Source organism: Crassostrea angulata, chromosome 6, assembly GCF_025612915.1.
Source record: "Crassostrea angulata isolate pt1a10 chromosome 6, ASM2561291v2, whole genome shotgun sequence".
Taxonomy (NCBI): Eukaryota; Metazoa; Mollusca; class Bivalvia; order Ostreida; family Ostreidae; genus Magallana; species Magallana angulata.
Genome location: NC_069116.1, coordinates 2,165,096 through 2,185,470, shown reverse-complemented (window position 1 = coordinate 2,185,470; position 20,375 = coordinate 2,165,096). Strand labels below are relative to the sequence as shown.

At 39.4% G+C, this 20,375-nt stretch overlaps 2 protein-coding genes and 1 pseudogene across 2 annotated transcripts; 2 read left to right on the top strand and 1 right to left on the bottom strand.

Moving 5' to 3' along the window:
• Window positions 1–723: 723 nt before the first annotated feature.
• LOC128190133 (uncharacterized protein C18orf63-like) lies at window positions 724–14,308 on the bottom strand. Its single transcript, XM_052862049.1, has 15 exons — window positions 14,162–14,308; window positions 13,405–13,483; window positions 13,217–13,273; window positions 12,971–13,082; window positions 12,826–12,867; window positions 12,652–12,728; window positions 12,401–12,510; window positions 12,227–12,323; window positions 11,947–12,025; window positions 3,549–3,733; window positions 2,489–3,010; window positions 2,297–2,354; window positions 1,889–2,208; window positions 1,408–1,503; window positions 724–981 (listed from the first exon to the last, which is right to left on the bottom strand). The coding sequence occupies exons 1-15, from the start codon at window positions 14,305–14,307 to the stop codon at window positions 847–849; spliced, it is 2,115 nt and encodes a 704-aa protein (XP_052718009.1). The 5' UTR covers window position 14,308; the 3' UTR covers window positions 724–846.
• Window positions 4,950–6,847, top strand: LOC128190132 (uncharacterized; annotated as a pseudogene).
• A 287-nt stretch (window positions 14,309–14,595) lies between the features above and the next one.
• Window positions 14,596–19,953, top strand: LOC128189410 (sodium-dependent glucose transporter 1B-like). The gene is made up of 4 exons (XM_052861008.1): window positions 14,596–14,714; window positions 16,394–16,515; window positions 17,752–18,043; window positions 18,139–19,953. The coding sequence occupies exons 1-4, from the start codon at window positions 14,663–14,665 to the stop codon at window positions 19,212–19,214; spliced, it is 1,542 nt and encodes a 513-aa protein (XP_052716968.1). The 5' UTR covers window positions 14,596–14,662; the 3' UTR covers window positions 19,215–19,953.
• The last annotated feature ends 422 nt before the right edge of the window (window positions 19,954–20,375 follow it).

Sequence of the window (20,375 nt, the reverse complement as noted above, 5' to 3'; positions counted from 1 at the left end):
TGTTTTAATTTACGTTATGATATTATATGGTCGGCAAAGTTTGATGCATCAAAGGGCTGAAGATATTAATACTGAAAATGGCGTGACATTACATACTCCTACCTATGTTTTAAATTTACTTCCGTACAAGTTACATTTTGTGATGTAGTGTACAAGGACGTGTTACCTAATACCTCTATGTACATCAATCGATGGATTCACGTGGATGTACTCTAAAGCTGTCATATATTTTGAATTCAAAAATCTACTTTATATGTATTTTTAGGATTACTTGTTTGGTATTTTTAGTATAGAACTATTGATAACTTAAGATATCGATTTTGATTTTCGGACTCGTCCACTTTAGTTTTATCTTATCTTCCGACCATATATGTCAATGAAATATATTTTACATTTGACAAATACATATACTATGTACCTACCACAGGCACGTAGCATCAGGGAGGGGGGGGGGCTGCATATAAAAAATTGAATTATCATGAAGTTGCCCCCCCCCCCCCACTTTTTTGGGAGTATGTAAAAAATTGATATGAAAATAAGGAAATGATGAGTAAAATTGAAGTTTTAGTTATATACTACGCCAGCCCCCCCCCCCCTTTTTTTTTTTGCTTGTCAAGATTTTTTGGATTAGTCTGCCCCCCCCCCCCCCCACTTTCAAAAACGATGCTACGTGCCTGTACCAAACGACCATGCAGTCTCATTACCAATGAAACAATTCAAATCGACTTTATATTAACTTTTATTTCCTTATTTAACTGAAAGACACACACCAAAAAAATGCAGTTACTCTGTAGTAGAATTCAACAAAGTGCGCTCTCTGACTGAAATCTCTTTGTTCTCTTCGATTCACTGTTCGCTGATGCGCACGTTGAGTGCGCAGAGTACTTTGGCCACCAGTTCCGGTTTCTTATCTTTACTTTTACACTGTAAACCTCTGCTCTTCAACCACGCCATTAGTGTTACACTGTTTACTTTACTTAGCTGTAAATAAAACCTCATTCTGATATAGATTCTCTCAATTTCAATCTTTTGTAGATTTATTGCGATTCTCTATAATTAACTCACCTGAACAAAAGTTTTAGAATCCGTTCTTATATACTATCCTTGTGTCCCCTTTTCTTTATGGTAAGATGCTTTTTAAATTCCATCTAATCTAGATATCCTGTCCCCCTATAATATAACACCCCCCCCCCCCCATAACACAGACCCTCCGATTTTGTAATACATTACACGTATTTGCCCCCAACCTCGTGTATTAATACAATAACCCCCCTTAACATACAACAACCCCCCCCCCCCCCCCCCCTTCTGTACTACATCACATTACACGTACTTCCTGTTAACCCCTCGTCATACAATAACTCCCCCTTAATGCATAACCTCGCCTTCTAGATCTGTATACATTACCTGTCCCTCTCTGGCTAGCCCCTCCACATCGACGTCCTGTACCGAGGGCTTGGTCCGAGGCTTTTTGGCCGGTGTGGGACCACTGCACTGTTGCTGCTGAACAAAACATATCAGATTTTTAAATTTTGTACTGCCTTGTCACAGACACCTGACATTACAAATTTTTCCCATAATAAAAATAAACACCCTATGTCTAATGCTGCATATAGATATAGGGTATATATTTTTATCATAAAAAAAATATATAAAGTCAGGTGCCTGTGTGCCTGGTCGTTGCTGAACACAACATGGAAGATTTTTGTTTAAATTTTGTAAGATTTTATAAGATTAGAAATATGAAACCAGCAAATTTTAAAGACTGACAAATCAGCCAAATCTAGAGTGATAAATGATGTTGTTAAACTAATAAACAATGGATCATAAACATTTGTTTGATTATATTTCTTACAAGTAACATTAAGATAATGCATTTATGCATTACCTCGTTCATGCTTGTCTTTTTTGTGGACAGACTCGGTGACGTCATGAAATCGTCATCAGACTCCACGGCTGTGGGCCCAGGGGTCGGTCTCTGACTCGGACAGTCATTAAATCCCCGCCTGTTACCGTTCTGTGACGTGGTCGCGATCGGTTTAGGCGTGGTGCAGCATGAAGAGCTTCCTCTGGCGACTGTGGGGGTTCTAATGATAGACTTCGCTCTGTGGACGGGTGTAAGTGGGGTGTGGGGGAGGGTGGGTCGGGGGACAGACGGGGGAACCAGCGATGATTGGTGGACGGATCCCGGTGTATCTGACCGCGGGTCTGTAAAACACAAATCTCTTCTTTTATATTGAGTTACAAGTTATGTTTATGGTAATGAATAAAAGAGGCGATCCATTATAACCCAAACCTTGGAGTGAGCCAGGAGCTGGTGGTAGGGATTTACCCAATGATGACACCGGCGTCGTCTGAAATGTTAAAAGACAAGGTGGAAATGTTGATGCATTTATAAATACTTACATAAATGTATAAGGAAATCAATGTAGCGGTTTATCAGATAATAGACACGTTCCATATTCATTCACCGTATACAAAAACATACTATTGGTTTGGTACAGCTGGGGGTTTCTGTACTAGAGTTCATCAGACTTGACCCATCACGCTGTTTCCTCTGTCCGCCGCTCGTCCTTGCTTTGAACACCGGAACAACTGGAGGTGTCACTGACCCTGGATTGGAGCTCGGTCCTGTAACAGTATTGCTGGACTTTTTGGCGAGGAACTTCGGGATAATCCTCGGTTCCTGGCTGCTACTGGAGCTGACTGTCTGGGAAGGCTCAAACAGGCGTCTATTGATATTGCACGATGTCTGTGACGTAGCTGGTTCCTGATCTGCAGGGCTATGTCTCGGTGTGTTGGGAGGGAAGGGGTTTGGATTGGCGGTATCCTTGTGTTGGGATGAGATCTTGTTTTGCCGGGTGTTCCCGGGTTGTGACTGGACGGACAGTGTCTGAGAGCAGTTGTTATTCTGCTCGGTGTGTTGGGGCGGAATTGGAAAGTTTCTGTAGATGACTTTCTTGGATGCGTTGTTTCTTACACTTAAATTGCTAGAATCAGACCTTTCCTTCTGTCAAAATATCAAAATTTCATTGCTAAACCTTTTTAAAAACACACAGGCAAACTAACAACAGCAGATAGAAGATCAAATCATTTGCTCTGCTTCTTTCTTAAAAGTTGATAATTATTTTTTCTAGTCCCAAACAAATAGAGAAACATGTATGTATATATGTTAATATGGTGCATAACTCAGCAGCACAACTCCATGACATGGTGACAGAGCCATTACCTTGTTGTCAGAACGGTTACCTGGGTGCGGAGCTGTTACCTAGATGACAGAACCGTTACCTGGGTGACAGAGCAGCTACCTGGGTGACAGAGCAGCTACCTGGGTGACAGAGCTGTTTCCTTGGTGACGGAGCAGTTACCTGGATTTCATAGCTGTTACCTTGGTGACAGAACCGTTACCTGGGTGACATAGCTGTTACCTTGGAGACAGAACCGTTACCTGGATGACATAGCTGTTACCTTGGTGACAGAACCGTTACCTGGGTGACATAGCTGTTACCTTGGTGACAGAACCGTTACCTGGGTGACAGAGCAGTTACCTGGGTAACAGAGCTGAGCTCGGTCAGGAGGTAGTTGGCCCGGGAGTGGAGCTGTAAAAGGTGACCACAAAGCGGGGACATCTTCGCCCTCAGGTCCTGGAGGAAGGTCACAAGGATCGGTCGGGGGTCCACCCGGGGGAGAGCGTTGATGTCCCGTGACCGGAGACAAACATCAGGGTAGGTAACCAAGGTCAAGGACAGTATAGCACACACGTACTTGTACATTCATATCTACATGGGCACTCACTACTCCCTGTACACTAACACCTACATATGCACTCACACCTACATGAAAAATTACACATTCCCGTACACTTACGCCTTCACGTGCATGTTCACTCACACTTGTAGTTTTGATTTTATTCCAAAAATTGTTTTCAGTACTAGTGTCACAGTTCATATTAATTTATTTATTTAATGTTCATCAGCGCGCATTGCCGATAGAACGCATTGCTGTATGTATGAATGAGTGCATGTGTGAATGTTGTGATAAGACACGTGGTTTTTCCATTTTTAGGATTTAGTGACCAGGTACATGTATATAAGTCTTATTGACCAATGACAGACGACTTTTAGCTCATTAATATGCATGTTTTACTAACTTCGTTCACTATATAAGCGCAAGTCCCGCCAAATCCAGTACCCACAGATTCTACCCTTTACGGCGCTAGTATCAATTACTGTTATATTCTATTCCTGATCTTCAAAGATCCAGTTATTTATTTATTATTTAAAGTCCTGGATACCTGGTAAGATCACTGTTAAACATATTATTGTAACATCATATTCAGTGATATTGTCGGTAAATCACCGGTATTATAATTGGGAAAACCATTGTGTTTGTAATTTAATTTAATATGTAGTACATGTAATTGTCTTTCGTCAACGTGTGTGTGTTGTGTTGTGAATGTGTTTTCTGTGTTTTCTAGGTTTCTTTGCATATATAAATATAAAATCAAAGTACGAATCCAAGTCTTTGATCGTTATTTCTTTATTTAACGACCCTGTGACAATGGCGCCCACGTTGGTTATGCTTTGAAGGAAACCAGGGTCCAGATTCCAGCTCCAGGGACAAGGTTCCAACACCAGGGCCAGACATGTTCGAGGCGGCTGTGTGAAAGTGCCGATATCCTTGTGAAAAGTAGGCCTACAACTTCAGTTTATAAGTGAGCGAGCTCCGTCGACCACTACTACTATTCATCTGTTCATACCATGGCTAGCTATTGTTCATACTCGGAGATGAGTTCAATTCAGGACACCGTCCAGTGATCCGATCATTTGTGGAGATCTCTTGATCTAGTGCGGGAACAGTGTATTCGCGTCGAAAACTGCGCGCAGTGATAGCATCGATTACAGAATTTCCATCTGTGAAAAATTCCAATTAAATGTGAAAAAGTGCTATCCATTCATTTTTATGTTCTATGTTTTGTAAATGTCTCAATTGTTTGTAATGTCAATTGTCTCTGTTGTTTACATGTCGTATGTGTTATGTTGAATGAGAGTAAAGCCGGCTGTGTGCAAGGTGCGTGCTATTCAAGCGTGAAAGTGATCGGGCTCGAGATTCTTTATTTCATGTGTTTTGATTTTGTACTTCCGGAAGTGTAAAAACGTGTTTTCCCAAGGTATAATTTCAGTCTGAATCGCGATTGTGAACGATATTTACACTGAAAATATGTACACGTTTACTCAATGATTTGTTTAGCACATGTTGATGTTGTCATATGTGTTTTGTGAACTGTCAATGTGTCTGTCTTAGATATTTTTTGTGTTTTCGTGAACAATTTTCCCCACCCCTGCCCACCCCAGCCCACCCCAGCCTATGATCCAAATATTATTGGTCAACTGCGCGCGTTGCATTTCACGATATTTATTTGCAGCCTTGACTAACCCAGAATATAGGACACAAGGACGTTTGGACAAAGAAGATTGACAATCGGGTATTTATTATTGGTATAATGACATAGTGAATACAGTAACTGTTGTCATCAGATATACTTCAAGTCGTGTGTGCATTTGATTTAGTGTGTATGCTTCATGTCTGTATGGTAGAACAAATGCGCATTGCGATAATTATTTTCAATTTGCTTTTGTGTCTGTCTCAGTGTCTGAGGGAAGTAAGTGTCACTATGGCGAGTAATGATGAAACGTCATTGGAAGATCTTATCAGTCAGATAAATTCAGAAAATCATTACAGGGTTATTCCAAAGGAAGAATATCAAATGTTACTGAAGTGTAAAGCTGATAGTGTCAAACAAACTCCTTCTTGTAATCCCAGGTTACCATTTGCTTCTGCAGATGAGGGTGCTAGGCCAAAGTTTAGTCCAAGGGTGAGTTTGCCCTCCCCCAGGTTATTTAACTCTACTATGACTAGTGCTCTGTGTCAGAACTCCAACCCAAATCCAGTCAAACTTCCATCTTTTAGTGGTAGTGAAACATTACAAAAAGGGGATGTCAGTTTTGAAGTTTGGTCTTATGAGGTTAGATGCCTTAAGAGCCAATTATCAGAAAATGCTTTATTACAGCTTGTTCGTAGTTCTTTGAAGGGCCAAGCGCGTGAAATCTTAATCCCTCTTGGTGAAGATGCCACGATTGACAACATTCTCGGGAAATTGGAAGACTTTTATGGGAATGTCTGCACACCTGAAAATATCATGCAGAATTTCTATGCAGATCATCAAAAAGAAGGTGAGACAATTGTTACCTATGGTTCTAGATTGGAACAATGTATATCAAAAGCTGTAAGATTAGGTCACATTGACTCTAGTGCTAAAGACGCAATGTTAAGGTCAAAGTTCTGGTCTGGATTGAGAAGCGCTCAATTAAGAAATGCTACCAGACATAAGTATGAATCAGTTAAAGAGTTTTATTCACTGCTGAGAGAAGTGAGACAGATAGAACAAGAGGAAAATAATTTAAAATCTGTCAATGCAGTTACAAAGCCTAGTGTTTCCATGTTGACAAATATTGATTCTCTCACTATTCAGAATTCAGAATTTGAACAAATGCAGAAACAACTCTCAGATCTACTTGGTCACATGAAAAAGCTTGATGATCGCATGGGTATATTAGAGCAAAATGTTTCATCAAACAATTATAATCCACAAAATGCTTACAGATCAGACTCCTTTCAGGGTAGACAAAGATATTACCCAAGAGGCAGTGGAAACTACTCACAGCAACATAGGAGACAATTCCAACAGCAGAATCAGTCGCGCAATCAGCAGACTAAAAGTGGTAACTCTGGTCAGGTTGGAGGTAACAATTTAAACTAATATCATCTTCTGTTGTGGGGCAAACAGAGGATGCAATTAATGAAAGCCCTATCAGAACAACAAATCAACAAAATACTGACAGTTTATTTTCTAGATTAGTTGGTGAATCCAATGATACTGAAATATTTATCAATGGTGTCAAGACCAAAGCACTGATTGATTCAGGCTCTATGGTAACATGCATTTCAGAAGAATTTTTCAAATGTTTGAATCCTATGCCAACTTTGCATGATATGTCAGAACTTGGACTGAATGTTCAAAGTGCCAATGGCAGTTTGCTACCTTACAGTGGTTATGTAGAGTTAGAAATTTGTGTACCCTGTTTTGGTAACTCATCTTATGCTATACCTGCTCTTGTAGTTCCTCAGACTAATTATTCAAAAATTGTGCCTGTTATTGTAGGAACTAATTTCATTCGTATTTGCAGGAATACTTATGAACAGACATTAGATGAAGATGTCCCAGATGAGTGGAGAGTAGCATTTAACAGCTTGAAAGATGAAAGGCCAGTAAAGACAACGAACAAGTATGCCATCCAGATAGCACCAAATGAAACCAAAGTCATAAGAGGTATAGTAAGAAATGTCAGAAACATTGAATCAGCTGTGACTGAACAAGTCAATACTTCTCTCTCAGGTGGTCTTGTTATTTGTCCAAGAGTTGTTTCCCTTACCAAGTGTAAGAATACTGTTACCATACCTGTTAGAGTGTGTAATTTATCTGCTTCCATAGTACATGTTCCTCCTAGATCACTTTTATGTGCATTACATGAGGTTAAAGTCATTGATACTTGGAACCCAGACTCTTCTGAATTGGGTATTAGCAGTAAATCTAAGAAATCTCTACAGGACTTGGATATTAAGATTTCAGAGGACAACCTTACTGCTGCACAAGCAAGTCAGGTAAGACAGTTTCTGTCAAGTTGGACACATCTTTTCTCTGAAGGTCCAACAGATATTGGGAAGACAGATTTACTCAGGCACCAAATTAAATTGACAGATGACACACCTTTTAAGGAACCATATCGGCGTATTCCCCCAGGTATGTATGACGAAGTTAGACAACACGTTAAGGAGATGTTAGACGTGGGAGCCATACAACCTTCCAAGAGTCCCTACTCCTCCAATATTGTGCTAGTGAGGAAAAAGGATGGAACCTTGAGGTTCTGCATTGATTACAGAAAACTGAACTCCAGAACTGTAAAGGATGCTTACAACCTCCCACGCATTGACGATACTATTGACAGGTTGGTTGGTTCCAGGTACTTTACCAAATTAGATCTCACAAGCTCCTACTGGCAAGTGGAAATAGACGAAAAAGACAGAGAAAAAACAGCTTTCTCGGTAAGTGGTGTAGGTCTCTTTGAATGCAATAGAATGGGTTTTGGACTGACGAATGCCCCAGCCACATTCCAAAGGATTATGGAAAGTTGTATGGGTGAGTTGAACTTAACGAAATGTTTAGTTTTTCTTGACGACATTTTGATTTACTCACAGACATTCGACGAACATATGGACCGACTAACAGCTGTGTTTCAGAGACTTGAAAAGCATAACTTAAAACTCAAAGCTAAGAAGTGTGAATTTTTTAAGGACAGAGTGACATATTTAGGACATGTAGTTAGTGAGAAGGGCATAGAGACAGATCCAGAAAAGACTAAGGCAATTTCAACTTGGCCAGTTCCCAGTAATATCAAGACTCTTAGAACATTTTTAGGTTTTTCTGGATATTACAGAAGGTATGTTCGGGATTATTCAAAAATTGTAAAGCCTCTTAATGATCTACTGAAGGGTCATTCTACAAACAAAGGTAAGTCTGGAAAGAAGAAACCAATAGCATGGAAATGGGGCGATGAGGAATCCAAGGCGTTTGAGTGCATCAAGGAGAAATTGATGTCACCACCTATCCTTGCCTATGCTGACTTTGACCAGCCTTTTATCCTTCACACAGATGCATCTAGTAATGGTTTGGGTGCTGTGTTGTACCAGAGACAGAATGGTGAGAAGAGAGTAATTGCTTATGCAAGTCGTGGGTTGCGGAACAGTGAAAGACATTATCCAGCTCATAAGCTAGAATTCCTTGCGCTAAAATGGGCTGTCACCGATAAATTTCACGACTATCTCTATGGCAACAAGTTTGATGTGGTAACTGACAACAACCCACTCACCTATGTCTTAACCACCGCGAAGCTTGATGCTACAGGCCACCGTTGGTTAGCAGCCCTCAGTAACTTCCAGTTTTCAATCTTCTACAGGAAGGGTACAAACAATGCTGATGCAGATGGCTTGTCTAGACGACCAACAGAGGAAGTAGAAGTCAGCCCCAAGGTCATCCAGTCTATTTGCAGTGCTTATATGGCAGACCGTGAAAGTTGCCCTTATTTTGAGAATGTATTCCTTTCAGAGGAGGAGGAACCATCATCATGTATGACTGCAAGTACTAACATGCTTATAGGGGTAGATGTTTCAAGTAAATCAGATTTTTTTTCTGTTGAACCAAATGAATCTCATTCTGAAAACTCATGTGTCTTCTCCAATATTGATTGGGTAAAAGAACAGTCCTCTGATAGGGAAATAAAGAGAGTTATTGAGCTTGTTCAGTACGGGTTTGCAAAGTCAGATCTGAAAGCAGAGTCAGATGGTGTTTGTAGATATTTGAGAGAGATAGAGAAATTGTTTTTAGATAAGGGTGTACTGTACAGAAGAGCTATTTTACAGAATGAAAAGATTAATCAGTTGGTTTTACCAAGTCATTTCAGAGATACAGCATTTAAACTCCTGCATACCAACCTTGGTCATCACGGACGAGACAGAACCATCCAACTCATGAAAGAAAGGTTTTTCTGGCCAGGAATGTTTTTAGAAATCACAGAAAGAGTAAAAAATTGTGAACGTTGTATTAAGTTCAAAACTCCTGAAAAAAATTCTGCAGAACTTGTTTCTATAGAGAGTTATCAACCATTAGATCTTGTTTGTATGGATTATTTATCACTGGAAAAAAGTAAGGGTGGTTTTGAAAACATCCTGGTCATAACAGATCATTTTACTCGTTACTCACAAGCTTTTCCTTCCAGAAACCAAACAGCGAAAACCACTGCAAAGATTTTGTTTGAAAATTTTATAGTTCATTATGGCTTTCCAAACAGGTTGCATAGTGACCAAGGTAGAAATTTTACTAGCAATGTTATTAAGGAGCTGTGCAGACTAGCAGGAGTGCAGCAATCACGAACGACGCCATATCACCCGATGGGTAACGGGATGGTTGAACGATTCAACCAAACTTTAATAAAAATGCTAGGTACTCTAGAAGATAAGCAAAAAGAAGATTGGAAAGCATATGTAAGTACTCTTGTGCATGCATACAATGCTACAAGACATGATAGTACAGGTTATACGCCATTTTTTCTCATGTTTGGCAGGCATCCGCGTCTTGCAATCGATGCCTACCTCGGGTTAGACTCTAACGCGGAAAAAATTCGTAGTCATGACAACTATGCGAAAAAACTCCAAAAGCGGTTAGATTTCTCATACAAGATAGCTTCCCGTGAAGCAGATAAAAGTGCTCACCGCTATAAATCGCACTACGACTCGAAGGTAAGAGAGGCTACTGTACATGTCGGAGACCGTGTTCTCATAAGAAATGTTGGCTTAAAGGGCAAAAACAAACTGGCAGATAAGTGGGCCAGAGATACATATATAGTTATAAATCAGCCCAATTCTGACATCCCAGTGTTTCAGGTTAGGAAAGAGTTTGGGAATGAAAAAACTAAGACATTGCATAGAAATATGCTACTCCCCATTTCCTATATTCCCAAATTATCTGACCAGAGCAAACCTAGCCCAACTTTGCCCAAACACAGTAATCAATCTAAAGCTTGTCAACAACCAGAGAACCTCACAAGCAAATCTTCTAGGGTTGATGATGTTGTTTCTCTTCAGTCTAGTTCTGAGTCTGAGTCGGAGGATTCAGATTCTGGATCATCTGATGGTGGTAATGTTTATGTTATACCCCAGAGACGGGTAAATACTGCACCAGGTGTTGTTAGGTATTCACCCCTTAGTTCTATTTATTCTCAAAATCAGAACTATTCCAGTACTCCTAGATCCATATTAGATGCAGGTAATTCTTACAGTCCTTCTACGATGAATCGTAATGTGTCTGTTCACTCTCCTTCTGTAAGAGAATCACCAATTCTCCGAAGGTCTACCAGACAGATTAGGCCACCAAATAGGTATGGTGAGTGGGTGAGTCATCAAATAACTCCTGTGTATTTTGTGTAGTGTATTCAGGGGAGATTGTCACATACAGTTTGATTTCAGTTTTATGAAGTCTGATTTCAGGTGTAACTTTGATCATATTGCGTGTAGTTTGTTGTTGTTATAAATTGTGATTCAATGATTTATTGTATAAAATGTCAGGAGCCATTTTCCTTAGCAGGGGAGATTGTCACAGTTCATATTAATTTATTTATTTAATGTTCATCAGCGCGCATTGCCGATAGAACGCATTGCTGTATGTATGAATGAGTGCATGTGTGAATGTTGTGATAAGACACGTGGTTTTTCCATTTTTAGGATTTAGTGACCAGGTACATGTATATAAGTCTTATTGACCAATGACAGACGACTTTTAGCTCATTAATATGCATGTTTTACTAACTTCGTTCACTATATAAGCGCAAGTCCCGCCAAATCCAGTACCCACAGATTCTACCCTTTACGGCGCTAGTATCAATTACTGTTATATTCTATTCCTGATCTTCAAAGATCCAGTTATTTATTTATTATTTAAAGTCCTGGATACCTGGTAAGATCACTGTTAAACATATTATTGTAACATCATATTCAGTGATATTGTCGGTAAATCACCGGTATTATAATTGGGAAAACCATTGTGTTTGTAATTTAATTTAATATGTAGTACATGTAATTGTCTTTCGTCAACGTGTGTGTGTTGTGTTGTGAATGTGTTTTCTGTGTTTTCTAGGTTTCTTTGCATATATAAATATAAAATCAAAGTACGAATCCAAGTCTTTGATCGTTATTTCTTTATTTAACGACCCTGTGACACTAGTATTGTTAAAAAAGTGTGGATCTGCAACTTGATATTTAAATAAGGATATGTAAATATTCTGGGCCCTAGAGGTCTGAAATTAATCTGGTAGTAAATTCTGTCATCCTCACTATCAGGCAGCCGATAACCATACTGAAAAATGAAAGCACCAACAGAAAATTACTTATATACAATATCGTTCATTTTTGTTCTTTAGAAGTTATTAATAGCATAGAGCTTTATTAATTTCTATATTTTTAAGAATTTTATTGTCATTAAAAGTAGAAACTCAAACTATGGATATTTTGTCATAGGTTACAGATAAGATAGGTTACAGATAACTGTTCCACTCACGGAGTTTTTCCAATATCTCTTGATGTCTTTGTAGGACCGGAAGGGGCCGTCGGCCGGAAGTTGACGGCTGATGCCCACAATCTCACCCCTCTTCATACTGAGTTAACAAAATTCTTACAGACAAAAGATCGACAAGAACATTGGTTCGTTATCTTGTTATTTTGTAACATATACCTGGGTAGGACGTGGCACCACGGCGAGCCGATGGACTCCCTCGGTATGACAAAGTCGGGATCCTGTAGGAACTTCTGATGACTTCTCGCTAGGACTTCTATATCACACAGCTAAATTTGCACAAAATCAAGAGGAATCCTTTATTTATTACAGGTATCTGTGTGCTCAGAGTCAGGAGTCTGACGTACACCTGTGTTATGTACCTTATCTGGAATCTGAGGTACACCTATATGATGTACCTGTAGACTCACCTGGAGGGCGGGGAACCTGACCGCGGACGCAGTGAGGGACAGGTGAATCTGTTCGTGGCTGACCACCAGCTCCATCTCTGTGTGAACAGGTAACCACGTAAGATAACTGTGTATACCATTGTAGATTGGTGACAATTCAAAGAACGATAACTCTGACAGGAATTGTAGACTTACTGACGGCGTTCAGATATCCTTGATGGGACAGAAAATCTCGACCTGGTGGAATGCACAGATTACAGACTCTTAATGCAGATCATCATAAAGATACATAAAGCATCTGTACAAAATTATTAAAAATATAAAGGTTGTAGATATTTGCCTTCTATGAGCCACTGTCCGGCTTTGTTCCAGGAGGGGGCGATCCTCGCCAGCAGGGTGTAGTGGAGACAGGACTGGAATAGGGCCGTGGTCACAGGCTGGGGGTCACCGGCCTGTAACATGGACAAGGACCACCAATCAGTGGCCATGAGTAAATATATTCTTGACTTAAAATTTTATTGTTATAAAAGTAGATATCAGTTAACTTCTTTTTTTTAAATTATCAAACACAAACATGAAATGTTACCACTAGCCCTATTTTGGAGAATCTTGCTTGCAACTTTCCTGTGTTGTACAAAGTTTTCTGAAAAGAAGGTGAATTCAACCTCAGTTAATTCTGTAGAATTTAACAAAACTGATATTGACAGAATAGTGATCTGATCATTTCTTAGTTTTCAAAGTAATACAGGAGAAACATACGGTAGTTTTCAATACCTTCAGAACAACTTGGAAAGTGTTATCGGAATTGAAAGCCGGTGTTGCAATGATGTCTGGCTCAGTGAAGATTAATTCTCTGTAAATGTAGATATATTGAAATGTTAGTGGAACAACGGATATTGTGGCTCTTAAGCAAACAATTCACACAATACAAAGACTATTGGCGGTTAAATAGCCAGCTGCACAATGTTTTCACTGTTAAGACAAGAACTGAATAAAGAGTAACTGAAATTAAAGAAATAAAAGAATATGTATATATAACACTATAAAAGGGATTAAACAAATGTATTTGTTATACCCCTGCAAAACAGTTACTATATAACTCTATACAAAAAAAAGTCCAGCATTTTGACTGTTGGACTGGAACTGTTGGATTGGAACTGTTAAAATCGACTGTTAAAAAAAACTGTTGACCGGTGACGTCACATTCCGCGAAAACATGTTATTGATTAGAAGGGGTATAACAAAACAGTTGTTGACTGCGTCTCGGGCAACAGTTGATCTGTCGGACAGGCTCGCAAACTGTTGCCCGCGGCCTTCGGCCTTGGGCAACAGTTTGCGAGCCGGTCCGACAGATCAACTGTTGCCCTCGACCCCAGTCAACAACTGTATAATAATGTGAATTTTAAGAAGTCCAATAAGCACTCAGCTTTGTAGTAAAAATAAGTACCCAGGGTTGTGTAGAGAGTATTTTCTATAGAAAGATATGCAGTCATACAACGTTTTACTGTATGACATTATAGATAATACTTGCCTGCATCTTATCACGTGAGGCTGAAAAGTGGACGAAGTGTTATTGAGGCATTTAGTAATGCATATTGAAATTGTTAGCAGTTCCTCTAGAGGTGGACATTTGGCCAAAACAATGACAGGCGCTGTAGCATTTTCTTTACCGTACATTTTTTTTGGTAGTAAAAAGTCGTCTGCCAGCACTTATGTCTTTGATCTATATTCTAAAATCCCGAGCCCGATCTAACGATTCACCATTCGCAGTTTTTAAAAGTTTTGTGCATAAATTAAAAATAAATGAATTTAAAAAAATGAAACATATATTTGAATTTTATACTCTTTAGTTTGTAGGATATATATAACCATTATGTACAGTCACTAAATAACATACACATTCAGAGGCATAGTCTACAATTAGGGACATGATATGCATACACATGTGATAGGCCTTAGGTGTGACGACACATGGCGGGAAGTCCCTTGACCGTGAATTGAGACAGGGGTGCTTTCATCAACAAAGGAAAATATGGCAGCTTCAGTAAGCAAGAGTAGACGCAGCTACAGGTACACCTGTGTAGGTAAGTCTGGGACACTGAAGCCACGAAGATGTACATATAAGTATTTGTATATCAAAACTATACACAAAACAATAGCCGATAGACTGGCCAGTCGTCCTTTAAAGTAACGACGTAGTTGCAGGTAAAGTATTATCCAGGTTAGGAACATATACACCTGACGTTACATGTTTCTCTCATAATAAAAATATATACCATCTACCTCATAGTGTATTATCAGGTAGAGGGCATATATTTTTGTTATGAGAAAGGTCAGGTGCCTGTGTTATTCGCAATTTGTACACAGTAATGTAGAACGATTTAATATATATTCCAACTTTATCGTGATCTTTGTTTAATTGTTTACTAATTATGCAAATTTAGAATGTCAATATAATGTAATGTGAGGTAGAAATCACTTGGTCCAGTTAAGGGAACTGGACGGTTGTGGCCATTCTTAGACTGTATTAATCTCTGTAATACGAAGAGCTCTGGATAAAGAAGTGATGCTAATGGCAATAAAATATCAAAATCAAAACGTTAATGTGTATCTTAGCTGCAGGTCTGTACCTGCAGTTATGTGTATCTATAATGGATACCCAATGGGTCTACATTGCTGACCACCCATTCTACTTAAATCACCAAGTATAAGCGATCTCATTCGATGGTTTATAATTACAACAGCCAATGAAAAGTGACTTCCTATGGTAGAGCAAAGAAAGTGATCGTCACCTCAATTCACCAACACACCAACTAGCGTAACATTTTTAGATTTGAATTATATTCTATTTTGAATAAAATAGCAGATTTCCGTAGATAATAATATTTGATAAATATTTCATATACTCACAGGAATATATATATTTATAATTCATACGGATTTTGTTAAGATTTCGCAAAAGCAAGTTTTAAATGGCAACAACTACGGTAAGTATTTATTTCTGTTAACATTCTAGCTGTCTGTTTGATGATCCATCAAAAGTTTTGGTTCTGCTGTGCATGGAATCAATCTCCCTAACAGTATGGTTACAGAAATACTTGGGTTTTTTACATACAGTATTTGAATGCGGATCTACAATTGTTTTGGCCCCACAAAAATCTGCAATGCAAGCTATACCTTCATACCAACATGAATATCCAATGAAAGCATTTTATTGTTTAAAGAAAATCAGATGACTATCACAGAAAATTCATAGCAAACAAAACCTCTTTAAACAATGAACTACTGATATACGCAATTTGCATCAATTAGAAATGTTGAAATGCATTCAAAATCTTTAATAGTGAAATTAAGCAATTTTATTTAAAGGAAAAAAAAAATGGCGACTGTCGATACTCGATATTTTTTCACACATGCTTTGACTTCCAAGGTTGATGAGTCAATGTACATTAAGTTGTAAATTGAAATTAACTTAATTCTATCTCTCAACTTCTCATACTTCGATAAAATACCGGAATGAGGGTAGTTATATTTCCTACAATTTACTCTAAATTACTCGCGCAGTCTTCCGTTTCTAAGATACTTCCCAATACACCATCTCCGTCGAATTCTTATGCACACACTCGGACAATTCGCTATCTATCAGAACAGACAGATTCAAGATTTGCGGGAATACATGTCACCTTCGCCTCTCCTCGAGCGAATGTTGATAAAGCTGACCCGTTATCTATCTTCAAATTAAACTTTTAAAGTTGTCGTTTAGCTGCAGAAAAAGTCGACATGTCCTCGCAAGAGAAACCGGAACCCAAAGAGGAAAAGTCCGGACCGTCCACCGCCGGAAAAATCGTCAAGACACTGTTCCTGGTCTCAGTCTGGATATGTCTGGTAAGTATTAAAACCGAGAAACTATTGCAATATATGGACCACGCAATAGATATTGCTTATACGTGCATATCTGGTAAGGGAACATAGGTATTTGCACAACGTTACAAGGAATTATGTAGAAGAAGCTAATTCTATTATGTTCTGGTATATGGATATTACTGAAGTAGAATGTACAGTCACTTTTGCAACCATTGAGTAGTTTAGCAAACCGAACGAAGATTCGGTAAAGTTAATGACAAAAGTTGATTTTTTCCAACTGTGTGGCAAAATTTCAGCAACATTTATAACGTAGCCACGGTAAATCGTTTTGTGTAAAGCCAAACAAGTATTCCACGAAAGTTTATTTAAAATAGAACCATTTTAACAAGACCTTGGACTTTCGGTTAGACGTAGCTGTCTATTTCTTGCGTCTAAACAAGTTAAAAATGACGCGGTTTCAGGCGAAATATGCACCGATTGCGTAGTCTTAGTTCAAAAGCCAGACAAACCTTGTTGATTTCAAAGAGCCACGGCTAAGTGGCCAGCAATGTAATAGACAGTCCTACGTCACATTGCTGTTCGACACAACTACCCAAAGTCCAAACTCTTGTTAAAATGGTTCTAAACGTCCGACCTTTTCAGTATTACATTATTAAATCGTTGTGGTAGCTAGACAGTTACTTTGCAGACATACCGATTCCTATAGCTTAACGGTCTACTGCAGATAAACAAAAATCTGAACTTACAGGCGCAAGGACAGAAAACAAATAGAATCATTTTAACAAGAGCTTGGACTTTGGGTAGTTGTGTCAAACAGCAATGTGACGTAGGCCTGTCTATTTCTTTGTAGGCCACTCAGCCATGGCTCACTGAAATTAACAAGATTTGTCTCGCTTTTGAGTTAAAACTACGCAATCGATGCATATTTCGCTTGAAACCGCATCATTTTAAACTTGTTTTGACGCATGGAAAAGATAGCTACGCCCTACTGGAAGTCCAAGGTCTTGTTAAAAGGGTTCTATGTGCTCTTTTTTTCAGATGTCCATTTTTTTTTTATCTTTTTGTGTTTGTTACGTTAATACAACGTGAAGGAAACCCTCTCTCTCTCTCTCTCTCTCTCTCTCTCTCTCTCTCTCTCTCTCTCTCTCTCTCTCTCTCCATGTACCTTACCAATTTATTTCTATTTTCCACTCCCTCTCCTTCTTTCTCTTTATCCATCTATACTATAATTTCGTCATTTTATTTGATTTTTTACAGGGTCTGTACCTGGAGATTACCGGCCCAACCCAGAAGGACCTGAAGCTCCGGGCTCACCTGGATTACGAGGAGGTGTCCCGGGCAATGTCGGGCCGCAGCATCGGCTTCTTCATTGGGGCCGCGATCGGGGGTTTCCTGGTGGACAAGCTGGACCCCTACTGTGACCTGATGGTGGCGGTGTGTCTCGACCTGGGCGCCACAGCGACCATTGTAGCGCCGCATGCGCAAGAGATTGCTCTGCTGTGGTTCCTTTTTGTGATGCAAGGAACATTTGAAGGAATCATCAACATTGGTAAAATTCAGTTTCCATTTAATACTCCATCTTGTAGACGAATTCGTGTGAAACCTCTAGACTACTGGTGACGTAATATTTTTTCTATCTTGCAGCTGGCCAGAAGCTTGTTTTAGAAATCTGGCAGGAGAAGGCCTCCTCTCCGTTGTTCCTTTTACATTTTGGATTTGGTATCGGTTCCTTTATCGTTCCACAGATAGCTAATCCCTTCTTGGCTATCCCAAAGCCGACCGCAGCGGCAAACTTCACCTATAATATAACCACTCTCCACCCCATTTCCACCACCGCCGCCCCGGTGACGGAGTACATCCGGGAATCTCGGATAGAGTGGGCCTACCTGATCGTGGCATTAATCACCATGAGCCTGTCTCTGGTCTTCTACTTCTACCAGTTCTGTGGTAAAGGGATGAGGAACACCCAGGTCGGAAAAACGCAAAAAGATAAGGACGAAGACCACACGAACATTCGCCGAATCATAGACCCTGCAACATGCGCCGGCGGCAAGCGATTGTTTGGAATCCAAGTTCTTGGCCTCCTGTTCCTGTTCTTTTTTGTCACTACTGGAGGTGAGCGGGTGTACGGTAAATTTATCCGCAGTTTCGCCATTGATTATTACAACATTGACGGCGACAGGGCGTCGCTCCTAAACAGCTCGTTCTGGATAAGTTTCGCTATCGGACGATTTGCTGGGTTCGTTGCCGCCAAGTGGATTCCTATTCGCATCATTCTGCTGATAGAGACCACAGGGGCCATGACGTCAGCCATTTTGTTGAACATCTTCGCAGACGACAGCACCTTGGCGCTGTGGATCCTCACTCAGCCAATGGCTTTCTTTATCGCCCCTTGCTTCCCGTCGGGCGTCGGCTGGGGCGACTTCCACATTCACCTGTCTGGTCTGGGAATCACCTTTCTCCTGCTAGGGGGCGCTCTGGGCGGCGTGTGTTACATGTGGATCATTGGGTACTTTTACGAGGCGTACGGGCCCCTGTCTTTCTTCTACGTCATGCTCTCCTACGGCATTCCTCTGTGTACATTGGCTTTCATTATGCATTTCTCCACTTGGGGGAAGGGCCACCGTTTTAAAGACGAGGAAAAGAAAGAGGAAGTTGTAGAAGTGAGTGGTATACAACTGAAGTTTTACAGCAAGTCGGACCAAGAAAAGTCGATGTAACAATGGTTAAAACCCCCAGCATTTACAATAGTACAGAACTGTGATAGTTTGAGTGTTAGATGACTTGGTAGTTTGAGTTAGACTGTAGAATGGTAGTGACCACTTACTGCTAGGTTAACACGTGCACCACGTGGATATACTCTATAATATTGTAATCAGCACCGGCGTAATTAACCTTATTTCAATGTATTTGAGTTTATATCTATGAAATATATTATCTAGAAAAAGAAATGCGTAGTATGTTACAGTTGCAAAACTCTTTATTTTTTTAACCGTATATAATTTACGCCAACTCTAGTTTATTTGCAAATTTTCAAGAAATCGGCCATCTGGTTCTTTTCAATGACCATCTCAAAATACAGGTACATATATAAAGAATATTTTGGAAATTATCATTTTCCGCGATTCGAAGCAGATAAGAAAAATACTACAAAAGCTTTTTTTCTGATTATTTTCTACCTTATAAATAAAAAAAATTCTACCGTCTGGTTTTAGCGTGGGCCATCTCAAAATATCAAAATGCGGCATACATGTATTTTGCTATATATTTAGAGTATTACAAATGTAGATTGGTATAAAGGATTCCTTAAATATTAAGAAAAATATCCTCAAGGATAGCAATATTCTGTGTAAAGATTTTCAATGGCGTACGATTTTTAGTTTTTGTTTCTTTTTTTTATTTCGAGAGAATTGTTTATCTTTTTTAGTTTTCTTATTAATAACGTGTTTTAAAAACAGACTATGCATTTTGACACATACATGTACAATGGGCATGAATTTCCATGAACTACTTTGCTGCGCGTTGAAGAAATTGGGATTGAATATACAAGCTTATCTTTTAAAAATATTGTTGAGCTAGCGCTGTAGCCATCGTAAAACACAGAAGCAGATTTCTAAAACATTGATTAAAATTTCTGAATCGATTAATTAACAATAGGAAGGCACAGTGGTGTAGCCTACTGGAATTGTGCTGGAGTGGGGTCTCAATTTAGAATTGTGAATCTAGAGTGGACGTCACATCGGCAATGGCATAGCTTATTGACTGTGCTTTAATCATTATGTAGTTACTGTAATTTCAATTTCATCATTATGTAGTTACTGTAATTTCAATTTCGAGGTGAAAATTTTCAAGAACCATTGGTACTGTTTTTGTAGCAATCG